We start from the raw sequence: 25,415 nt of genomic DNA, 5'->3' as shown, positions 1-25,415 counted from the left end.
AGTATATTGTTTTGCCATGAAAAAGCTCTTTGTAAACCAATGAAATTGAACTATTACCTACAAAATTGTTCATGAGATTTCATTCACTACAGTAGCAGTCTCTTCAGTGTATACTGAATATTTTTGTATTAATCATGACACAAGTCTATTAAAAATTAAAGGACAACTCTTTGCCAATGTGTTGGTGTGAAGTCCATAGCATTAGAATTCATGTTTATCTGCATGAACAGCTGCTGTGCTTAGAACAGCTTTTACTAAAACGTATTTAGAAACCACAGCTGCACCAAAGTGGTATTATTAAAATTTAAAATCAACACCAGCAGACAGAGCATGTAAATTGAAAGAATAAAAATGAGTTGTTATAGAGAACAAATCCACCTCAGTATAAAGGAGGGCAAGATGGTTAGTTTTTTAAAGTAGACCTGGGACTCAGCTCCACAGCATCATTATTTCACAGGCTTCTTCAGCAAACTCCAACAGGGGCCTAAGCTGATTTAGGAAAGACTTTCTTGGAGCACTTGAGAACAAGCTAAAAGCTTTCTACAAGAAGAAATCCAAACCAGACTCTTTCCCTGCCCTGTGGGATCCTCCACCAATCCTCACAAGAGATGAGGTTTCAAATCTGAAATTACTCAAACAGCCAAACCTTAAGTTCTGAGTATCAAATACACCTTGTAAGGGTGGTTTGGGCAGAGATGCTGGAGAACGCAAATGATATTTCTCCACTAACTCACTTAAAGGTTGCCAGAAAGCAACCTGGATGGACCTAGCTCAGCAGGAAGAAGAACTTCCCCAGTGAGTGCCTCCTGCTGCCCACACCCTCTCCTACCTTCCAGCCCCTATCTGCTGTTTGTAATTCCTTTTTTTGAGAGATTACATTCTCCTCGCGTGGGACGGGACCACGTGGACCTTTCACTTTCTGTCAGAATTTCTGAGCACTGGCCAAGTTACCACGGCTTTTCTTGGTACCAGTAACATGCAGCCTCTGTTTATGTCCTGTACTTTGAAGGTTCGCTCTTCATTTTCCAGTGTGTGCCTCTTCACTCATGCAACCGACCTTCCTCTCCCCTCCAGAGAAAGCTAACATTGCTACTGCAATCTGATGGATAAGCATGGTATTATCAGTATTTTATGAGAGGAAAATATTCACCTATGTCTAAGCAGCAAAAGGTGGAACCTAGACAGAAACTATGCAGTCCATCTCAAGCAATAAATAACTTTCTATTATGTAGGACAAAGCTCATGCCTGAGTTTTCATTGCAGTCCTGCAAAACATTTATCTCGATATTGCAGGCCTGAAGTGCTCTCTCTTAAATTTCTGTTGTATTGTTGTTCTGGTGACTGTAGGTATTCAGCAGAATTTTGCAATTTAAAAATCTTTTAAGACAGGTTATGTCTGGTTACTTTTCACTATGCTCAAAGGAATGTGAACAGTAATCCATGATGCTGGAAACCATGTCATTGAATTTAGGAATAACAAAAAATGCCAAGTACTTCAAATTCAGTACATTTCTTCATGAGTCTGTATTTATGGAGAAGGTACATTAACTATAGAAACCAGAAAAGACGAAGTTTTAGCTCTCTCATTTCACACAGAGAAGCCTTTATCGATGTGATTGATCTTTTTTCCACTTCAGTGACACATTCTTGTTATGTTTGGTTTTTTTAAACTTTGAACAAACCACCAAATTTCAATTAAATCTAGTTGAAGATTTTCAAAGCAATAGAAGAACCTGTTTCTAGGGCAGCATAAGCAGTCAAAAAAAAAAAAAAATCAGAAGAGTGTTATAAGAACAGTATAGGAGTGCCGGTAGACCACACAGTTAAAAGGAGGCTGTGGTGGGGGGAGCATGTTTCTCCATCCCCCATCGCTCACCCAGCTTATCACTGGGATGAGTCTCCAGAGGAACGTGTCCAAGAACATTGGGTTTTTACTATTTCTCACAAAGTCTGGAAGAAAAAACACTCTTTAAAGCCAAGGAAAAGGCTTGTACATCAGCGGGAATGCATGGGACTTGCTGGAGCAAGCAAAGGAAGGTGGAAATAACCCTTCCAGCAGTTTTGCAAGAACCCCTGAAGCACCCGACTGATGTGCCAACCGCAAAAGAAGCTTTACGCCTCTCTCCATTAGGCTGCTGAGGCGAGTCCCCACAGATGGGTTTGGGTGTCAGGGAATAGAGTACCGTGCCTTGGGTCCCTGCTAGGGCAGGCAGTGATAAAAGGAAATGAGCAGAGAGAAATCAAGCCACAAATCTAAGGGCACGAACCTTGAAAAAAAAATTTTCAAAGCTTCAGGGGAGCCTGAACTGTTGACTCAATAATTTAAATAATTAATGAATTACACGTTTCCTTCCTTGTCTAAAGTGACTCCAACATGTGTTTTGATGTTTCTTTCCCTGTTCCACTTAGTGATCAATCAATCCCGAAGCATGAATATTTAATCTGTGGATTAGGCTAAGTACTGAGGCACTTGAACCATCTACGTGGACACTGCAAAGCTGCACTATGGATTTACGTCCACAGTCCAGCTGACCAAGCACGTATGCTGCAATTTAACAGTAGTTGCTGGGGTTTTTTTAAACCTCTTCTGTGGATGCATATCCCTGCCATACAATGTAAAGTAAAAAACCTACACAGAAGCATAGAATCTTTAAGGCTGGAAAAGACCTCTAGGATCATCAAGTCCAACCATCAACCCAACACCACCGTGTCTACCAGACCATGTCCCGAAGTGCCATGTCTACACACTTTTTGAACACCTCCAGGGATGGTGACTCCACCACCTCTCTGGGGAGCCTGTTCCAATGTCTGAGCACCCAATGATGGTGGGCTCAATACCCTTCAGAGGAGCGATGCGCTCACCTCACCAAAGTCCTCTGGGATTTGAGGGAGCAGAGGGAAGGCAGGGCTGCTGCGGTGAGCATGGGGGTCCCTCCTCGCCCTGGTGGTACCAAAGGCCTCTCCACCTCCACTGCAGGTGGTCCATGAGGTTTCAGTGAGGCAAGGCAGAGGTCCCTGCTCTCATTCCAACTATTTCATTCTAATAATAATTAAAAAAATATAAAAGCAAGCATGGAAGAAATCTTCTGTCTAACTGAATGTGGAGCAAGGTCTTGCGGCTGCCTCCTCCGAGCTCTCTGCACACGCTGCCCCATGAATTCCTAAAATTCAGTAAAAAAAGCCTGCAAAAGGCACATTTGTCTCCAGGAAGTGGCATTCTACTTTGGCTGAGCTTTACAATACCTCCCTCTAGTGGGAAAATGCTGCCTTATTTCTCAGCACCAGTATTTCTCTCTGCAGCCAGAGAGAGGTAATGGATTAACTCACATATGCTTTAGTAATTCAGACTGGGGCCAAGCTGAGAGCAGAGGGGAATGACAGACCAGCGGCTGAAGATGTAGGTTAGCATTAGAGATGGAAATTAACGCTGTTAATCAGTGGATGATGAATGCATGAGTAGGTGTGCAAAGAAGAAACCGTGTGACGACAGCATGATTCAGTTTTGTCCTGCTGTTTGTAAACAAGCCTTTTTTAAAAAAAAGAGTGATAAAGAAGCTGGCAAGCAATTGAAACTTTAAGATGGGTACAATTACTCATACGGACCCTGAACTCGATGTGACAAACATCTTAAAAAAAGAGAAAAGAAAAGAAAAAAAACCACACCAAAAAGATGGGGGAAGGGAGGGTTTAAAGCCAGGATATTCAGAGTTTAGATTAATGTTCATAGCCTAGAATACATGGAAAAACACAAATAAGGCACACAAACAATTCCTGACCTGCATTTCTAGATACAGGACCTTCCCTTTAGAATATTTTTTGCTGTCTTGGAATTAAAAGCCTCTTCCCAAAAGAGATTTTCAAACCCAGTCAGAAATATACTTGTTACATTTAAACACTTTGGTTTATGATGCATGAAGGTCCTAAGTCTGAAAAAGAAGACTGAAAAGTCTTATTTTTAAACAAGTTGATTTCTACCTGCACCCTACTACTGTAGATATATCCAGAATGTTTATTTTACTCTACTGTAATGGGATAAAATGCCTTTGGAAATGGGGGTAAAAAGCCCCTGGTGTCAGCTGGCTTACTGGGTGATTAGAAGTTCCCCAGTAGATGCCACAAAAGACTGAAGAAGCCTCCAAAAAAAAAAAAAAAAAAAAGACAAAAGCAGAACCTGAAAATCTGTGGCAAAAAAAGAAAACTGCCCGGAGAGCTGCTGCCCCAGACAGCCCCGGGAATTACCTGCTCTGACGGCCGGGTTTGTGCCCCGACAGCCAGCGAGCCCGCCAGGGCTGCAGAAAGGCTGACTGAGCCGGTCCAGACGGGCAACCGCTGAGACCTGGTTTTGCCGGAGAGCTGGTGGGAGATCCCAAAACAGGCCTCAGGCTGACTTTGCCCTTTCACTGAACGAATGGGAGTATTAGGAGGTCTCCATTTTTCTCCAAAACACCACTCATCGGGGTTAAATAAATATAAACAAAACCACAGCAGCCTATAAACTGCTTCCTCTGCTGACTGCCCAATAATTATTCTCCTGACCCCTTTGTTTTCCACATCACAAATAATTTTCAAATTACTAACTCCACATGACAAGTACAGAAAGAAAAGCCTCGCATCAAGGTTTTGTGTTCTTCACTTCTAAATGAAATTATACTGCCAAGGACAGAAGATGTCACGCTCCCCTTGCAAAGGATGGAAGAGGTGCCGGTGACCCTGACGACGTGCACATGCTTGAAGGCACCACCACCTCAGGGCACACAACCAAGTATGACCGCCAAAGCAGTAGGTGACACTACTTTACGCTTGCAAGTGCTGGGATTTTAGAAGGATAACCCACCTCTGAACTCTTGAGAGGGTACTGGAGCCTTTGAATGCCGCTGGCTGTAAGAAGAACAATGAGCCGAATGGCAAGGGACGGTCAATTGAGCAGCTCAGAAGAAGCAACGATCCTGGCTGTACGTCTGTGAACGTACCATACAGCCACCCCACACAGCCCCCACTTCCCAAAAAACAAGGCAGGGGAAACACATTAGAAAGGAAAGGGGGGGAGGCAGTGGGCACACAGAGAAAACACTTGAGAGAGCACAGGAGACTAGATAGACTGAAAAGTGGTCCTATACTCTGACCAGCATTTCCAGGAAAGGTAGAAATCAGTGGTTCCCTAGAGATTATCACCTTTAAAAGGTCAGAGACTCTAGCATGATGGTTTCTAGTGTAAGAACTAATGTACTCTCTAAAGCAGAATATACAAAGTAGCTCATGTGTTGAGAAAAATAAAGCTGAATACATGTAAACACTTAAGAAACACAGGCTAGGTGCAATTTTCAGTCACTCAAAAAAACCCTTAATTTTTAAGTATATAGATTTTGGTTTCAAAGTTATTAAAACTTGTAATCTGTATCCATGCAGAAAAATCCATACTGAGAAAGAAATTCATAGTGTAAAAGAAACTAATTCATTCTGAAAATTCAGAATAATGTAAAACAGAAACACCCACCCCTCCACCCCTCCTCTTAATGCCGCAAAAATTACTTTTGGATTCAGCACAAAATATAAAACTATAACCTCATATGGATTTTTCATAATATTTTAAAGCACATTAAAAACACACTTAAGATTCTTAAATGAGAGCAAAATCCTTAAACTGGAAAAGCACAGCTGCCCTACCGTAAAAGGTTTGCTTCGCTGGAAAAGTGGCTGACTCCTGAACATAAAGACTCCCTCAAATCATACCAGAAGCGATACAGTTTCTGTAACAGGTGGGACAAAAATATTCTTCCACTGGAATTACACTTTCGGGTTCAATTACTCCGTCGCAGTCTCCTCTTCCTCAGCCACTGCCAAGTATCCCATTGCTCAAAAAAACCCGTCAGCGACGGGGTATCTTCAAACAGACCACGAATCCTCTGTTCTGGGTGGGGACAAAATAGTGTCCCTAAAAACACCCCAGATGAGCAATGGATAAAAAAACTACTGGGAATACCAGGACACCTCTACACATTTCAAGAATGACGAAGGGCTTTGTTCAAAGCTCTATACCGGTGCCACTTGCTTTTAGTAGTAATAAAACCCAGCAAGCAAAACTATTATCCATCCTCTTCCTAACTCCATTTATCATTGTTCCCATGCGTGGCTCCCGCCCGTAAAAATTTCCCCGTGAACGACTCAAAGACGGTACAATTTGTTGCCAGGCTGTCGGCTTGGAAAGCAGCACGACACACTCCGGCAGACACGACAGGCAGACAGACAGACAGTCAGACCCTCAGCCCAAGCAGCCGGGTGGACACTTACTGGCAGGGTGTAGCTTTGCTGGCAGCAGGTTCGCAATGAGCAGCCTTTTCCATATATAGCTTTACATTGAATACTCACAGTTTGCATTTTTTTCCCTGTGGTTGTTACTGGTAGCTGCGATAAAATGTAAATTGAAAAAAAAAAAAAAAAAAAGACTCGGCAAACCACTTCCTTCTTTTAACCTGTAAAAATTTGATGCTGTAAAGAAGACGACAAAACCATCAAAGTCCGCAGTTTGGCTCCACAAATTGTGTGATGCCAGTTCTCCATCTCAAAACCACCAAGGAGAAGGAAGCAAATCCTCTACCCCACACGAAAGCGTATAGCTTTAGATATGCCATTGGTATTTTTAACACGACAAAAGTACAAAAACCTGGAGAGGGAACAGCCAACAGCTGTAGATCCACTTCTTGGGATCATTCGGGTGTTTTCATCTTACAAATTTTCTGATATTCCAGGGACTGAAGCTGACTGTGACAATTCCAGTCCCTCAGGAGCTGTACCTTAACTTGTGGCTTTTTACGCTGTTATTTTGGGGACAAAGAGAGAGGGAACAGGCAACAACTCTGTGTGCATAACCTCAGACATCTCAATGAGTGTGACAGGGTCCCAGGTCCCTACCTGGGAAGAGCAACCATCCCCTGGAGCCACCAGCGAGCAGTAAAGAGCCGTGCGGGGCCACCCTACCCCACCGCAAGTACCTCTGTCAATGCGATGGGGAGGGAGAAGACCCTCTCTCCCCACCCTCCCACCTGCTGAAAAAGGAGGAATACCCTCTGATTTTCTTCTTTTCTGAGATGAAGGCAGCCAGTTTCACTCCCCATCTCCTGGATGACTACTGCTGTCTCTGGCAACCTCAGCACAGGGCAAGGACTAACTGGGAAGAGAAAATCACACCACCTTCTAGAGCAGGTTAAGGTGACCACACAAGAGTTGAGCTGCATTTCTCTTGTGTGGACAGAGGCCCAAACTCAGTCTCCCTAAAGCAATCTGAATCCCTTGCACGCCTCTTCAAAGGCCCCAGGCAATCCTTTGCAGGTCAAGGCAGCAATATCCTCAAGACCAACAGTGTGTTCCCCTGACACTACACAATCAGAGCTGTATCAAGCGGAGCCTAAAACCTTGCTCACCGCCAGTGACAGGGACGAAGAAATGGTGCAAACCTACCCACCAGCATTTGCTATTGTACGCTCTCAATAACATGTCTTTTGGCCTGCTACTGGTTACAGAGAAAAAATTATGAAGATGTAGTTTTCAGATATTGTGCAATTCATTTAAAGGTAGCTTTCTTCCGCTGAAGACTGAGGCAAACAATTTTTAAAGGTTTAATATTTTCTAATCACAAATCAAACCTTCCTAACACTATTTTACCACTCACTGACAATAATGGTTACAAAGTATGCTTGTAGCATTTATAAAGGAATTCAAGAAAATGCATTTTTTCTTGGTCACTCAGAAGGGTATTTATTAATTTGTCTGTTTATGGACAGACATAACTTAAAAACAAATACATCATGTGAAAACATTACTACTTGCCCTCCAAGCTCCCAAGCTGTGAAACTTGAGTAGGACCAGCCCCAGATCTACAGCAGCATTTAATGGAGAAACTGATGTGCTGCTTTCAGACATCACATTTGTGCTGGCATTTGACAGTGACCCTAAAGGCAATGCCGAAATCTTCTCTATTCAGACATTTAAAACTGTACTTAGTGCACTGTAGTGTATTTATCTGCAATATTCAATGCATCTTGGTGAAGTCTGGTGCACAATACCTCGCCTTCTTCCAAGATTTTTGGCAGACAATGCACACGCATGTCTTTTTAATCCTTCTTACCTGCTTTCACCATAGGCACCAAATAATGCTATGCCATACCAACAGAGCCTCATTTTGCTTTCCCTTCTCCACCATGTCTCTCTACATCCTGCTTTCAACGTCCTGCTTCTTCCCCCTTCTATTTCGGTCTTCAGGCCACTTAACATTATCGCTAACCCTGTTTGTGGACAAATTAACAATGTAAGTTATCTTTCCAAGCTGCTGTTTCCTATACTGCCGCATAGTGCTTCCTCATTTGAACTTATCTCTTTCTGAGAAGGCCCTTCAAGTACAAGAACAGCAGCAAAGTTGTATTAAACTTATCACTGGACAGTTACTAATCTAGGATGAAGAATGCACTGCAGCTTTGTGTCTCAAAATAATGTGGGAAATGTCAAGGTAAGAGCAGTTTGCTCTCAAGGATGAAGAAAATCACAATAAACCAGTTGCCGTACAGAATGAAGAGAGGCCTCACGTGGTATTGTAATGCATGTTATTTCATATAGTGCTCATATGCTGGCAGTTCCATTTTTATAGGAAGGCAAGGACAGTTTGTTGATTCATGATGACTGTAAAAGCTGCAAGACTTCAAGGAGAATGCCAATAAGCATCTGTTAAAGGGGAACTAGGAAAACAAGCATTAACTCTTCAATTAACACTTTTTAAAGCACATTTGAGTCATTTATTAATTGGTTTGGCCTGGCCAAACTATGTTTTTCAATTTTGTTCACTTTGCGGTAGCTGGCCTTATTGTATCACCAACCCATTTTCCAAAAGAGCTGTGCTAAAAGAAAACTTGTCAACAAAATTACGGCTGAGGAGAGCAGGACAAGGCCAGTCCCACAGAGACCATGCTCAGAAGCACTGCCAGGTCGCTGCCGTCTGCACTCACCCCGAGTGGGCGTTTGGGGAGGGGCAGTGCCAAGCCACAAGAACAGCTCTAGCGAAAGTCACACAGTCCAGCCAAGCCCATCAGCTTGGTCCTGGTGCCAGGGCTTCCAGCACCAGCAGATGATGGGATCAGCAGTCATGGCTCTGCAGTGATGATGAAGCTCCTGAGGCAGAGGAGAGGGGCTGGACCTGAGCTTGGCATGAAATTAGACCAGTGTTGTCAAGCAAGGGTTGACTACAGGTGGGAACCATTGCTTCAGACCCACATTTCCTACAGTATTTCTCCTTGCTCCTCTAGCAGGCCACCATGATCCAGAACAGCAGCACACGGGTGGAGACAGATCCCCAAGGTTGCTCCAGGATGCTCAACGCTCTGCAGCTCCTGGCCAGGACTGTATCGTTCTCCCCGATTCGGGCAGACTGGGTAACCCTCCGAGAGGAGACCTTTGAGGTGCCCGCATTGCCAGGAGCTGGTGGAGAAGCCAGTCACACCCTGCAGCTGTCTGCCCCGCCACCCCGTGAGATCACCATTCCTGGAGCAAAATAACCAGAAGGAAACACGTACTCATGCCTCAGCTGTTCCAGTTTGCTGAGGGTGTATACATGAGACAACTGAGTTGATCTAGAGGCTCACAGCCACCTAAAGGGCAAAGTCTAGTTCCTTTTCTTTCCTTCCGCCGCTCTTCCTTCCCCCACCACCACACTCCTTCCTCCTCTCACCTCCACCCCAGCTGCAAGGAGCAGCACCCTCTTTTGGGCCACCTCTTGCTCTCATGAGAGCCCTCTCCCAGCTGACACAGCCTGCCAGCAGACTGCTTTTTGAGGGGTGGGTGAGCGAACACAGCTGGTGCAGAGCGAGGGACCAGTGAGCCCCGTACCCAGCACAAGGGAGCAAGATGCAAGGAGCATCTCTCCATTTCAGCGTGGGCGTCCTGCGCTGGGACGACCGGCACGGGACGGGCAGAGGCGTCCCCTCCTGCCAGGCTGGGAGCAGGAGGTAACACTGCGGGCTGGGGAGGAGGAAGGGGAGCAGGGGGTGGGCAGCAGGCCGCAGCCACGGCTGCACTGGAACGGAGGGGAACTTTGCGAAAACTGTATTTACTGTCTTTTCAGGATGTTGGGATCCCAGCCCTCTCGAGGTTTGCAATCACCTCTCCCAATGAATCGGAATCAGTAAAGCACTTGTAATTAGAATATGGCTCTCGTACACTTCAGGAGTCATCTGCATGGGAACTGCGTGCTTCCCCCTGCAAACACCAAGTTAATTACAACCCCTGACTCATGCTGTGGTGCAGAGAGATAGGCCACAGATCTGAACCACCACTTCTCACCTCCCTCACTTTCCTTCTTCACACCAAACGCCCCCAACAACTTTTGCAGCTGCCGTCCTCAAAGCGATCCCCTCCCGACAAGCCTGACAGCATCGGTTTGCAGGCGGAGCCCCTTCCTGCAGCCACCCGCGGACCCACGGGCCGTGCCCGGGACCCACGCCGGGTAGCCGGCCTCGCCCCCGCCCACCCGACCCGGCCCGGCCCGGCCGCGCTGTTACCGGCAGGCGGAGCCGGAGAGCCGCGACCCGCCGCCAGCAGCCGCCCCCTCACACCCCCCCTCCCGAGAAGTGCTGCCTGCCCGCACCGCCCTCCTGCCGGGCCGAGCCCTGCCCGCCGCTCTCCTCACAGATCCCCACCAGTTGTGAAGGCTCAACCTGTTCAAAAGAAGGAAAGGGTTTTAAAAAAACCCAACAACCAACAACAACAACAACAAAAAGAAGCTCCTGGGGCTTCCCTTTCAGTTCCTTCCTTTCAGTGTCATCGAAGCCGCCGTTCAAAGCAGCTAAGTCCAGGTCACCAAAGGCTCACAGCAAATTCACTTAAATCAATGCTGGAACTCCGAACCAGCCTCATTCAGGTTCAGGCAACAAGTCAAAATTGCAGCCGTTCAAATAAGGAAGTTTTTTATGATGAGGGTGGTGAAACACTGGAGCAGGTTGCCCAGAGAGGTGGTAGATGCCCCATCCCTGGGAACATTCTAGGTCAGGTTTGATGGGGCTCTGAGCAACCTGATGTATTTGAAGATGTCCCTGCTCATTGCAAGGGCTTGGGCTAGATGACCTTTAAAGGTCCCTTCCAACCCAAACCATTCCGTGATTCTATGAAATGGCACCAATAAAACCATCTCCTGTTCTCAACTGACAACAGGACAGATAATAATTTCTCTCCTCTTGATTTCACTGTGATATTTAAATACAACTTTTGAAAAAGTGCTACTGCTACACTTGAGACAGGCCTGGAGTGATGCTCTGGGATAAGCTGCGCTGCTTGGCTGAGGGCCCCTCACCAAGAAGTGATGGGAAACATCAGCTCCACAGCCAGACCCGCTCTCGCCCACTGTCCTCTCCTGGCCCCAGCAGCACCTGCAGGCTGAGCGCAGCAGGAGCACACGGCGGGGACTCGGGTGCCAGGCACGAGCAGACGGCACACCGACAGCGCTGGGGGACTGGAGTCGCAGCAGCTGATCGGAGGAAGTATTTGGTATTGGGAGCTGTCAAAAACATGCTTAGGAATAACAGCACAAAGACTCGACCTTTCCACGGGCATACTGCTGGAAGAAGTGAAGTGGCATTTCTCTTGTTTAGCAGTTAAACAATGGAATTTGCTCCAGAAACAATAAACACTACTTGCCTGTTACTTTTCGAATCCCAAAGAGATTAATGTTCATCTACTTTGAATCTGCCCATGGTCCTGGTTACGACAGAGTCCAGAGCCGCATTGACCAGATCCTAACCCCAGGATCCTCATGGCCACAAAGGGAGGACATCACCCAGCCATTCTCCTCAGCCTCCTCCTCTGCAATTCCCGTGATGGGGGAGGACAAACAGGGGGGCTACAGATTGCCTGGCTTGGCTGGATGGTTCCTTGCAGTCTGCATCCTGGCACGCGGGGAGATGCGCATATACTGTTGCGTGGAGACAGCACAGCTGTGGGCGCTTCTTATCCCAAACTGACACACACTCATCAAGGATATGTCAGGGCATGGGTCCCATTTTGGGACCTCTGACTTCACCTACCTACCCCGCTGTACCCATCTCCTTTCTGGCAGAAGAGCACACGGAAGGAGGAAATGCTGTTTCGGAGAAAAAAGTGATCCTAATTCCTGGGTAGGGCTATCGTATTCCTCCTATTTCACTTACAGAGACTACAGACGCATTAACTCACAACCAAAATAGATTTGCCATCCATGGACGCAACCATGTTCCTAGATTTCAGCAAAGCAGCACGCACCAGCCAGCGGCTGCTGCACTCTTTCCAATCTTCAAGTACTTTGGCTTTAACAAGGCCTCTCTGTTCCCCTCCTCTGGCAGGACGATGTCTCTCAGGCTTTTTCAGTAATGAATGCACAGTCTCTTCAAAAAAATCTAGGTTGACCCTCATTTATATTTTACATACAACGTTTCCAAAACAAGATTTATTTTTCTGTGCAAGCACATCGTAAGACATGCCAAGTCTTTTCAATACATCCTCCAAATGGCCCAGCCCATAGCCATTTGAATTCTCCTTCAGGAGTACAACTCTTAGCACTTCTCTTTGTGAAACTTAAACTTCTTCATTGTGGACCCTCTCTCCAGCCTGACAAGACCATTTTGCATCCATCTTCTGTGCCTCCCGAGGTTCCTCCAAGTCAAGAACACCTGCAAACTTCATAAGCATCCAGGTCACCAATCAAGTTATTCAATGCAAGTGGGAAAGAAGGAACTACTGCAAGGGGCTGTCAGGAATGTCCTGGTAGGAGGGGGTCCTGTTGGTGGCTCTGTGCCAAAACAAGAATTCCTGTCCAAATGCTTCTTTTCAAGCAGCTGCACACCTCCCTTCTGGCGATTTCACCTAGACTATTCTTTCCAGACTGTTATGTGCTTCTCTTGAACAAGGCCAACAGCAGTGAAACCCAGCACTGAGTCCAAACTAATACATCTTGCAAGAGGAGGAGGAAGGAACGGGAGGAGGTAGCAGCAGCACTTCTGTGAATGCTCCAGGACAGCAACAAACCAGTGGCAAGAGAGCAGGGGCAGACACACAAAGGAAGAGAAGCCACAAGGCTTGTGTCCAACAAAGTAAACCACAATGGCTCTAATTCTAGAGCCTCTTTCTCTTGTTTGCTTATGAAATTTTGCTTATGAAATTACTTTTCTCTTGTTTGCTTATGAAATTTTGTGCAAGACAGCATCAGCCGATATACTTTGTTTATTCTCTTCCTTCTGTTTACGAGGCACGCTCATCTGTCAGTTGGAAAACAGGCTGCTTTGAAATGATCTGTTCTTAGAAATCCACATTGCCTTTTTAGTGCTGTACTACTCAGTAAATGTTTATATATTGACTATTAGCTACATTCGGGGATCAAAGTTAAGCTGACTGAGCTTTAATTCTCCAGCAGCCTATTTTTGCCACCTTTTTCAAATATAATTACTGCATTCGCTCTTCTGCACGCCTTCTGGGGCCTCTTACATGAGCTCTGAAAAAGCATCCCTAATGCTTTGACCATTACAGCAGTCTCTGAATCATTCAGTACTACCGCTGGCACCGTGCGTACAGTATTAGGCCAAAATATTACAGAAATTGTATCACACTGTGTTTGACATTAAAGTTGAGAAAAGCATTCTTCCTCACCATTATTACTGCAGATAATTATCTTTAAGGATTGAACAGGAACAGTGACAGCCAGGGGAAAATAAACATAAACGCAAGCTGGAAGGTTATGCCTGTGGAATGGTACAAAAGGACCAAAAGATAAAACTCCTGTGAGAAATTATTTACGCTTTTCAGCCTGGTTCTCACTCTGTTCGCCACCAGGGTTTCATTAATGGTGTCTCCTGTCCCCAGGGTTATGTGAAAGGGGAAATGAGATAACGCCCAACCGGTCATTCCTACAGCGAGCCAGCCCTTTGAACAGCACTCAGCAGTCGCTCTCTGACTAACACCATCGGTAGCCGTCTTCCTCCCAAACTCGCTGGCAGCGGAGCAGGGATCTCCCTCCCAGGCGCGCTGCCGCAGACCCGGGGCCAGCTGGCCACCGCTGGCCGCCTTGCCTGCCTCTCAGCCCCTGCCTCGCCTCCCTCCCTTTTGCTCCCCGCTGTCTCACCCATCAGGAGTCAGGGATATAAAATATTCCTTCCCCCCCTCTCTTCCAAGTGCTACCAACAAACTTTTGCTTGCCAGTGTCTCAGCCCGGCACTGCAGGGGCTTGTCCTGCTCCCCAGCCTTTGCCAGACGATGGCGGCGGCTCGGCTTGTGAAGAAAGGCATCAGGTAACATTTACTTTGTCTTCCAATCTCACAGCCACCTTGGGGTTCTCTGGCTGAAGGGTCAGCTGAGATAACGCCTGCCCAGACTTGCCAACCCAGTCAGGGCCGGACCACGGAGCAGAACAGAGAGTTGGGGCATAAACGCCTGCCCCAACCTGAGTGAAAACTCAGAAAAACCTACTCGTTGCAAAGACTGGATTTCTTTCAAGAGCGATTTTCTCGATGCCCAGATTGAGAAGCTGCACAGACTACATTATTTGTGCCGATCTTCCATGCAGCTATGAACTTCTGGGTTACTGATCAACTGTAGCATTAAAAAAAAAGTCATTTAAAAAGTTCACATTTAACAACGCTACTAGAGGAATAAATTTAGGCAGCAGCAGAGGGAAAAACAAGTTATTACATATCAGACCAGTGAAGATGAGGTCAGTGAAACAGCTTAATTGTTTGGAGGGGAAAATACAGTGAGTCACCTTTTAAAATTTCAAGCGTTCTCAATACGGTCTCTCACAAGACTGCAAGTACTTGAAAGACTCAGAAAGGGACTGCAGGCTCTCTGGTTCAAATGTCCGACCTATGAACAACTGTTTTGATTATTGGACTTCATTCATGTTATCAGCTGGGTCCCTGGTTTGAATAAATCTGTGTTTCTACATGAAACTGCCTTTCAGTTTTTTGTTACGTACTGGTAGGCATATTTGCATACTGCAGAAGCAACAGCAACAGAAATTATTACCACATACGTGTAACACAGATGACTTCTGTGCTTACCGTTTGCCCTCCCACCTCACCCACCACGCTGCTTTCCTCTCTTTTGCCTTTCCCACTCCATTTTGGGAGACAGAGAAAATGAAGAGTTCAAAGACGTATATAAGAATCCATCTCCTCCAACTAGAGGAACTTTCTAACCAACTGGAAACACGTGCAACTTTGCTTTCTGAAGACCATTAAGTGCCTGAAATGTTTCTCTTCACAGGACAGCCCTTTCTAATCCGTGTGTCTGTCTGGCATGTCAGTGCAGCAACCCTCAAGAACTCCTCCACCCCTTCAGGTCAACAGCACTGGAGTCATGCATCTGCAGAAATCATCCCAGCATCTCATCCAGCTCCTTTTCCGTCACCCAGGCGGGTTGCTGGTCCCTGCCCACCATCCTCCTTCCTCAGCACCCTCCTCCTCTCACCCACTGGCTTATCCAGGGACTTATTTGCCGTGCCAGTGCTTTGACAGTAGTGCAGCAGGAAGGTGCAGCAACACGTGCGGCACCAGGGAGGCAGGAGCGTGTGCTGCATGTTTAAGCCAGTAAGAAGCAAAAGGACACCCTTCAGAGGATAAAACCAAAAAAGCTGATCTGTAATCGCTCACCATTAAAGTCTTGTGTTTGACTTTACAAGCATAAAGCTTTGGCATAATTGCTACCAGCAATTGCTAAGAGTGCCAGTTTGTAGGAAGTCAGTACACATATTGCACATGCTTCAAAGCTCTTGCAATTAATTCTGTTTTATGTGACAGTACCTATGCAATAACTTTCCAAGCTGGCATCATCATTTGATTCTTTTTTTTTTTTTTTCCCTGAAAAATGGGGACACCTTACAGCAAAGCAGAGCAGTCATAATCTGCAGGGTAGCCTAAGGTACTGCTCTGTTTTGCTGGCTGTAACAAAAGCAATCATTAAGGGGAAACAAAAATGCTTTCATTATAAATCAAGTTCAATCACCCTGCTGCTTAGTACTGAATAATAAATTATAATGAACTAATTTAGCATCAATGCTTTTTCTTTTTTTTTTTTCCCAAATCCACCTGTGGAATATTAAACACATCATAACCCCAGAACTGTATTCCTCTTCCAGTTTTACCTGATTTTGCTTATTTTAGGTAGGAAGAAGGTGGTCCCAAAGCAAGGACCCATTCCCCAGATGACTAACCTCTTTACATATCAGTCCTCCACTGGCTGCTTCCCTCTACTGTGTACAGATCTGACTCTAGTCTTTGAGAACTCGTGGTCCTTAAACTATTTGCCCTTAAGCACTCCTCTAAGACAGGGAAGTGGTGCAGGGCTCAGCTGGCAGCCATGGAGCTGGGACAGAGGCAACACCACTTATCAAAAGTCCAGGAGCTGGAGAGGGTGCGGCACAGGGGACCAAATCCCGCTCTGGGCTTGCATCCTCACCTCAGACGACCCAGAGCCTGGACGTGGGCTCCAGCAGAAAGGCTGTTTAGTTAAAAAGAAAGGAAAAAAACCCCAAACACCAGAATAGTTTAAGTTGAGCAAAAGGGGTCTCAACCTCATGAGCAAAGCGTGCATTAGTGGTGCATCCCCACCTCAGCCAGATCCGCAGCCTGTCTGCTGGCCGGCCCGGGGGGCTCTGGCATTTAAGTCCCAGCTCCGTAAGTTCTGCCTGGGGACACAGCCAGACAGGGGATGTCCACCTGTCCCTCCATCCCGCTCCCTTTTCCCTGCTCCTTTGGCTGACTTTATGCCAGGCAGTGCAAAGCGGAGTGAATCACTCCCCCTGTGCCAGCCGCCCATTTGGGTGGCCACTACCACAAACCCACATTTGTAACTCCAAATGGGGTGAAGTTGTGGGGTCACCCGAAGCTCATCCGGCCGCCGGTGGGAGCAGGACCCCGCTGCTGCTGTGCCCCGGCGGAGGCCATCCTCCAAAGCACCTTGGCAGGCTCCTGCTTCTTCATTTTTGGAGAGGGCGGGGAAGCACTCCTCCAAGAGAAAAGGAGCGGCGGGATGGGAGGAATCCGGGCCCAGAGGCACAGCGGGGCGGACCGGTAGGGATGCCACCCAAGTCACCTCGCCTCTGCATTTGCTGCTCCCTGCCAGCCCCGCAAATTTTGGCACCATGCTTACTCCCCCCTACACTTTGCCTCAGTCACCCTGCTGCCCAGCTGTGCCCCTCTGCCTTTCCTTCCCTTAACCGGCCTCGCTAAATAGAGCATCGGAAACCAGGCATTTCACTTTAGGAGAAGAAAACATCCTTTTTGCCTGCACTAGGAAACCAACCAGCTCCCACTCAAATCAAAAGGAGGAGATCATGTGGATGCATTTCAATTAATTGCATTGGAGAGGCAGGCTGCAAGCATGCTTCCCTTTCGGCCAGACCCTTTCGTTTAGGTCTCCTGTTGGAGAAGGGGTGGTATTCAGCCAAATTACCTGGGGGACTCATTTCATTACACGGTGTCTAAAAGCTAAGAGGAGGCTGTATTTGCAGAGGGCTGAATTTAGCAGAGCCACAATCAGGAGCCAAGTAAGGGGAAAAAAAAGAAAGAACTGCTTTTCCATCTGCTAGGGCAGTGGTTTCCAAACTATTTTGATCATGTATGCCATCAGTAAAAACTTTTGAGCATGCACCCACAATATATATATTTATTTATTTATTTATAAATTATGTGTGTGTACTACCAAAGTCCTATTATTTTCTTCCTGTACCCCAATGCATCATCCTGTGCACGCACCCCCTTTGGAGACTGCTGTGCCAGATGACACGGTGACACTGGCTGCTTGGTGCCAGAAACAGGACGCATATCAACAATTAGCAGACAACAGCTAAAAACCAAGCACTCAGTCTGATGCCAGATGAAGAGATGTGCACACAAATGATGAAGCAGATGAAGACTAGAGTGGGGTAGCAGGAGGTCGTACCTTTGCATGTCCTCTATTCCATTTTTTGTTTCACCCAGCCTTTTCCAAAATGCTCATCCAAGGAAAGTTGTACATCCTGCTCTCTTTGACAGGGACTAAAATAAGGATCACATCAAGTTTTACGCTTCTGCAATTATACCTCCTCAGGAAGCCACCACAAGCACAAATGCTGCTTGTGGGCTTTGCTGGAGAAAAGTTAATGATAAAAACGAAGGGCACATGAACAGCCAGAGAGCAAGTGCGTTTGTTCACACATGAAGACTGCAGTGATTTAAGAGCTGTTTCAAAATTATCTGAATAAACTGGGATAACCATCCTTGTTTGGATTTAAAGGAGATGATTTTTTAGGCTAACTTTAAGGATGATTCCATGCACAACTCACCACTGATTCAAGAGGGATAGGGGTACACAGACTGTTATCTGCTCCCTGGTACCAGCCCATCATGCAAGCTCTTATGCCAGTACCACCATCAAATATTCCAGGGCAACTTTCGGGTAGCGTGCATCTCAGGAAGGAAAAAGAAAACAAAAAGAAATATAACCAAAAGCAAAACGGCACAAGGTTTCTTTGGAGTAAGAGGGTGTGGTATTTCTCAGAATATTTTTCCCTTAAAAGTAATTTTTAAAGCCTCTCCGCACACACACCCTTCATGAAAGAATGTGAAGAAGGAGCATTCACAGGGATCCTAAAAGCAATCTAAATATGGATCGCACATGAACTGTGTTACACATATAAATTATCATGTTCTGATAAAGAATTACTGTCACAGCATACCCTTAACAAGCAGTTAAAAACTGAAATCTCAAGTCAGTACTGATCTGCAGTTGTTTTTTGGTATGTCATTTGTGCTTCCTCTGACAACAGGCATTCCCACTTCTACTTCCATTTACTTCTAACTGCTATAAAAATAGCAAGCCTTGAAGTTCAGTAGCATCTTAAGTACTCTGAACAGCATATAAATAAATATAAATATTAACTTAGGATCAGGTGTGAGGTAAGGTAAAGGTCAGTTTTATTTGTGTGGAAAACAGGGCAAATATAGAAGATTAAGGGCAGTACCAGAATTCATATTAGAATTACATGCTTCCCTCAATTCATTCCCTTAGAGCAAATTGCATGTTTATAATAACGATAGGAATAGATGAGGAAAACATAAGCCCTAGAAGGAAATGTGCTTTAACCTGGGACTTCCATAAATCCTCAAAACTTATAAAGAACCAATTTGAAACCACTGCTGCCACACAGCTCCAAAAAAACCCCTGATGTACTTCTTTCAGAATAACTATCACCACCCTAATTTGAACACAAGATTTAGCAGAAGACGCTAAAATCCCTAGATGTTGTGAGTATAACAAAAAGTAAACACTAATTTTGTGTACTAGATATTCCAATAATAGAAGTTACTTCCAAAATTTACCTTCTTGCTTTCTAAGTAACACAGAGCTGCAAGGACGCCAAGCTATTTTCAACACAGCGCATAACAGAATTCATTCAGGACAGCAAAGAAGTGCCAGCTCAAAGCCTCTCTATTTTGCTCCCATTTTTAGATCAATGCAATGCCAATAACATGCAACTATCAATCTTAATGTATGAAAAGGGTACCAAATTAATTTTTAAAAAGTTACTTTGTTTGTCTAGCAGACACCTTTTTTCGGTAGCTCTGATCTGCTACTGAAAAACGAGGCATCAGTCCAAAGTAAAGAGTAAGCCCAGAGAAAAAAAAATAAAGGTCTGTGAATAATACTCAAAAAATTTTCCACTAGTTCTTTTGACAGAAAGAAAAAGAGAAAGAAAAGCATTTTCATCTGAAACCACACATGGAAAAACGATTTGTGTTCCCTCAACTTAAGGGAAAAAAAATTGCAGAGGAAGTTTTTATTTAAAAAAAACCCCCACAACCCAAGACAAACCCGCACTCGGCAGCAGAGAGCTCGGCTGTGGGAGTCCACCTCCCCGCAGCATCTCCCGCTCCCCACCTCGGGTACCACCCCATCTCTGCGGGGGGTTACAGCTCTGCCACGCTGTGACCCGTGAGCAGGGGCAATTGGGAGAAAAGCGGAAGCTTTTTGTCATCTTTTGTTCCCACGTGACCGAGAACATAAAACCAGGGAAGAGACAGTCGGCCAGACTGCGGCTGACGAAGCCCGCTACTCCATGCTGGCATCTGCTACAACTAGATATTTAAGAGACACGTTTTTGACTACTTTTTGATAATGTAAGAGCTTCAAAACATGCTAGGCAGTTACAGACATGTGAAAAGACACTTCCCATCCTAAATGCTTAAAATGAAAACAAAGATGGGTGAAAAAGAGAATTGAGTAAAAGATGTGATTTTGGGCATGTACTCTTGATTTCTTTCAAATGTTATCTTTCATGCTGGACCCCTGGCTCCTCTTCTGAGTCACTGCAAGTTACTTAAACTCCTTGCAGTCACTGCAGATGAAACGTCTGAGATGGGATTTGGGCAAGCCTGTGCCAGAAGCCTTCTGCCTCCCACGCAGGAGCAACTGCGGGCACGTTTTCCAGCAGGACCACCCTGGGAAGAGACACCCGCAGGAAGGGGGGACAAAGGCAGCAGCGAGCAGGGACAGCTTGGGTAGAAAAAGCTGGTGCAGTAAGAGAGGACTTGAGACCTCTCAAGGGTGGGAGGGAGGGGAAGGCAATTGCCAGCCACAGCTTGTAATGGGAAACAATGAAGTTTCATCCTGGAAAGCCCAACATCCCACCAAGTCCCAATATGTTCCAGATTTATTAGTGGTTAGCAGTAAATGCTTGAAAAGAAAGCACAAGAATTCCAGTAAATGGATTCAAGACGGTAATACAGCCAGAGAAGATGATATACACCACTATTATATGAAATATATTACGTGAAATGGAAGCGAGACCAAGGGGAGCACCTTCAAAAAGATGGTTGGGGAAATATATCTGAACTTCTGCTGAAATGAATGAGAACAGCTGCAGATGCTCAGCAGTTCCAAAAATGGGACCTGTAACCCAGTGCCTTTTCTTCCTGTAATCATTACAGAAAAGTAGCTTTTAAATTATCCAGATTTAAATTATCTTAAACTAACCTGTACCTGAAACTTCAAATTAAGTCTGATTTCCACAAAGAACATGCTCAAAGTGGCCCAAAGTTCCTTTAAATTCTCGTATCTCCATGTCCTGACTTTCAGCCTATAGATGCCAAAAGACAGTAAAAATGACAATAATAAAGAAATCAGCCCTCAGCTTTAACCACCAGTGCCAGGAACCATGGAACAGCAATTAGATACTGGAACTAAGATGCAAAAGGGAAGAAAGAAAATGAAGATAAAACTTTCCTTGTGGTTAGACCAGTCACAGGATTTTCCGCTGAATTCCTTTCAGTTATGGAGACCTTCATTAATACATTATTTGTACTTGGATAAAATACAAGAGAAACGTATATTTTTAATAAAATCTTAAATAAAGTATATAGGCCAACCATGCCAAATAGTACATAGCTACCCAAAGGGAGGGATGAATGTCACGGTGGGGACCGAGCTATGCCACCGTCACCCTCCCAACGGGGAGCCGGAGAATGCCACGCTTTTAGGTTCAGAGCAACATCCTCTACTCTAGGGGGAGGAGGTTGCTTTATCCTCAGACCAACATTAATGTACGCTTAGATCGCTCAAAGGCATCTTCCCAAATACAGAATAATCGGTCCAATCAACCTATAACTGAGGGTATAAAAACAAAGGGTTTGAAAAACAGACACCACTAAGGAACAACAGAGACTGTTTCTCCCCCTAAGGCAGGAGATGGATGCCAGCTCAAGAGCATCTCATTGCTGATGTTCTTAGGAGCAAGACATTTGGCAAAGCAAAGGCTTCCTTTGTTTGTTGCTTGTGTTTGTTTGCTTTTAAGCTCTCTTTTCCCCAAACAACAACAACAAAATATCTGTATACCATTCCTGGCCCTGCTCTCTGACCTTCAGCAAGCGGCAATCTCCTTGAAATTACAGTTCAGAGACACAGTTTATGCATAGCCCTTTTCACAGCTTCTCAGGCGGGATCAAAAATGCAGCAGCAGTGTGGTGCTGAGTCCCAATCCACTATAAACTCCCCTACTCAGATCAGGTATTTTAAAAAAATATTAGCAGGTGACCTGTCCTGGTATAACACCTATGAACATGAAGTTATCTTCAGTCTTCCCACAGCTGGCATAAACTCTGTGCTGTGTGGTCTGCCCAATTAAACAGAGATATCATTAGCGCCTGTGCCTGACCGCATTTGTCCTACTGAGCGGCATCATACATGGGTGCAAGCCCAGCCCTAGGCTACTCTTAACTTACACACAATGCGTGTCCCTGGACATCACCAGCAACTTTTTCTTTCAGAAACTGGGATAGGAAGCAGTGTTGCTTATAGCATAAATGAAATCTGCCAATACTGTTAACTGGAATAAAATATATCTAAAAATGCTAGCCTGTACTTTTATGACAGTATTTCAAATGTCAAGGCCATGCACAACATGCTCCAGAAATTTAAAAGTCTCGATTCCCACCTGGATGACGCATCAGAGAACATCACCATTATAACCATCCCTCAGAAAAAGATTTAGAGGATAGATAATTTGTAATATGCATGAAACTAGGCATTTTATGGGCATTTTTTCCAATTACTGGGCAAACCCCAAGTTTTAAAACCTCTCAAGTAGACACCACTTTTTTGTGGTGAGTCATCTTTCACTCTTTGGGAGTGCCTGGATGCCGAGTGAGATCTGGCATCCCTCCAGAAGAGCAACAAGAAGCTCCTGGATTTCCACCCAACCCTCTGACCAGCGATGCAGGTGAAACAATGGCCAGCATATGGACTTGAAGGTGGTCAAGTCACATTTCAGAAGATCCTTTCCTCCTCTGCTCCCACAGCTAAACCTTGCCCCCACCACACCTGCAAGGCTGGACCGCAAGGGCAGCCACGTGTGGAGGCCGGACCCACCACTGCCGCTTTCGAGGCAGCAGGACCGAGCTGAGAGCAGAGACCAGGACTGACCAAGGCACTCCACCGCCCTCCTCCTACTGAAGACTGCATGGCCACAAAACAAGTCTGGGGGAAGGAGACCTTTCTAAACATCCCCTTGCAGCAGAGACATCCTCCTCATTTTATTGGCTTTTAGCGATCCTTGTAATCAAAGCACTCCCTCTTCTACACCCTCAACTTTGGGGATGCTACAATGGGAACAGAATCACACACTCATAGAATCGTTTAGGTTGGAAAGACCTTTAAGATCATCGAGTTCAACTGTAAACCTAATACTGCCAAGTCCACCACTAAACCGCGTCCCTAAGCACCACATCTACGCGTCTTTTGAATACCTCCAGGGATGGTGACTCAACCACTTCCCTGGGCAGCCTGTTCCAGTGCTTGTCGAGCCTTTCAGTGAAGACATTTTTCCTAGTATCCAATCTAAACCTCCCCTGGCACAACTTGAGGCCATTTCTTCTCATCCTAAATACTGCAGAGAGGAAGCAAAAGTAGTGCAAGCATCTGTTTAATACCACACTTGGTTGCCACCGTTGCTGCCAGGGTGGCGAATCTTCTGATCTGACATGGCCTGGCAAATATGCCCTTCAGAAATTGGCTTTTCCAGGCGTATTTATAAAGGAGATAATAACGGGCAGCTCTGAGCAGCCCGACCTGGTGCTCAGCATTCAGCAGAAATCACCAGCATAAATTAATCAGGAACACAAATGTAACACAACACACACACAGATTATGGTTTCAGCAACTTAATGGATAAATCATTACAGTCGTCCAGAATCAAATCTGGTACACAGGGGAGCGGGGGATGATATCAAATGAACAGAAATCCTGTTTTTACCATTAAATCCCAATGTGCTGTTCCTAATGTCATTGAAAAGTATTGGTATAATGCCAAGTAAGACAAGAAACATTGAGCAAGCAGTACAGATAAATCAGGCACCTTTGAAACCACGGTGACTTAGACATTGTAAGTGTCATCATCTCTCTCTTTGCTTTCCTTTCTTCCCTTCCTTCCTTCCTTCCTTCCTCCCTCCCTCCCTCCTTTCCTCTCTCCTGTCCCCTTTCCAGCCCCAAAGTGCTCTGCCACAGGCGTTTCAGAGCCCTGCAGCCTGTGGGATGCACCATAAGTGATTAAAATCTCCTTGGACAAGCTGATGTATTAACGCCACCTTCCCCGCTGCTGTTTTATCCGTGCACATCGCATCACCTGGACCTCAGCTCTGCCGGAGGTCAGCAGGAGCCCCACAGCCCCACGGGCTCCCACCCACTCGCAGCTGTAACTCCACCGCCAACCCAAACCTCGGCTCCCTTTCACGAACACAACATGCCCACTGTAAAATTCACTCCTCAGAGCTCGTCTGAGGATCCGTGAAGGCCCCCGTGAACAGGCACCTCCTTCTCGCTTACCCATCCGTAACCGTTTCCTTCGCACCGAAGCCGAAAGGACGACGCGCGGGTCATCAGTCAAGCGGCTACTGGACTAAAAATGTAAATTAAATCATACCAATTAGTACACAACTTTGTAATGCTCTGCTGTGTAAGAGTGAAACCGAACTGTCATCTGGGTGCCAACCTTCTGAGCAAGCAGACCTGCGCTGACTCGCTTTTCGTAGCCTGCGGATCCGGACTTTCGTTTTCTTTCTCACATTTACATTTGCATGACAGTTTGCCAAGCTATGCGAAGCCAATTATGGCAACGAAAGGGCGTTGCCAAGATCTGCTGAAAAACGCTGTAAGTAAAACTTTAGGGTCATATAGTACAACGATCACTTTTTAATTTAATTCAGGTCTTTGATAGGAAAAAACAGCTGAAACAGCCTTAGTTACTACTTCTAAGCAAGACAGAAATTGCACAAAATATATTTTGCTACGTGTAAAATCCAACCTACGACAACTTCAACTGAAGGCATTTATCTGTGGGCACAGGGATGTGCCACCGGGCAGGCATGCTGTACCCTTTTATCTAACAAGCAGCTGCCCTTCTTTAAATACGAAAAATAATAGATTAGGAAAATACTCCCCCCCCGAGCTGTAACTGTTGCAAGACTGACCTTACTGTACCATCCAGACAAAACTAACTCAAACCAGCGATAGTTTCGTCCTATACCTCAGACGCAAAAGCAAGGTTTCAAAGCTGACAATTATTTCCCACATATTAACAAGTATTTTGTCTTATTTGGCCATTGGTATTCCACTTAGGGACCCCTGAGTCTAAACCAACCCCCATTAAACAGAACAACGGAATTTCAGTTGGCTTCAAGGAGAATTGGGAAAGACTCGCTGTAATCCATCAGCACCGAATCAGTTAATCGCGCTAACCTCTAGCATTTGCACGTTATCAGAAACGTTAAATGAATGATCAAACATACAGCTTGAGGTATTTCTGTGTTCCTAATGACATGTATTACCTTAAACTGGTGCAGAATTCTCTACTTACATGCATGCAGTCTTGTGGAATTGTCACAGAG

General features: G+C 45.5%; 1 protein-coding gene across 7 annotated transcripts in view; it reads right to left on the bottom strand.

Moving 5' to 3' along the window:
- LIMS1 (LIM zinc finger domain containing 1) overlaps window positions 1-25,415 on the bottom strand; it is an 82,236-nt gene that overhangs the window by 42,095 nt on the left and 14,726 nt on the right. The window contains exon 1 of one of the 7 annotated variants that reach the window (XM_054810684.1): window positions 6,289-6,380. The exons of 4 other annotated variants lie outside the window; for them this stretch is intronic. In XM_054810684.1, the coding sequence (XP_054666659.1) occupies window positions 6,289-6,341 (53 nt within the window). In that variant the 5' untranslated portion in view covers window positions 6,342-6,380. 2 more of the 7 variants (XM_054812514.1, XM_054812696.1) reach the window with 2 other exon arrangements.

The sequence above is a fragment of the Grus americana genome, chromosome 1, assembly GCF_028858705.1.
Source record: "Grus americana isolate bGruAme1 chromosome 1, bGruAme1.mat, whole genome shotgun sequence".
Lineage (NCBI taxonomy): Eukaryota > Metazoa > Chordata > Aves > Gruiformes > Gruidae > Grus > Grus americana.
The sequence above is the reverse complement of the archived record's forward strand: the minus strand, read 5'-3'. Positions and strand labels throughout refer to the sequence as shown.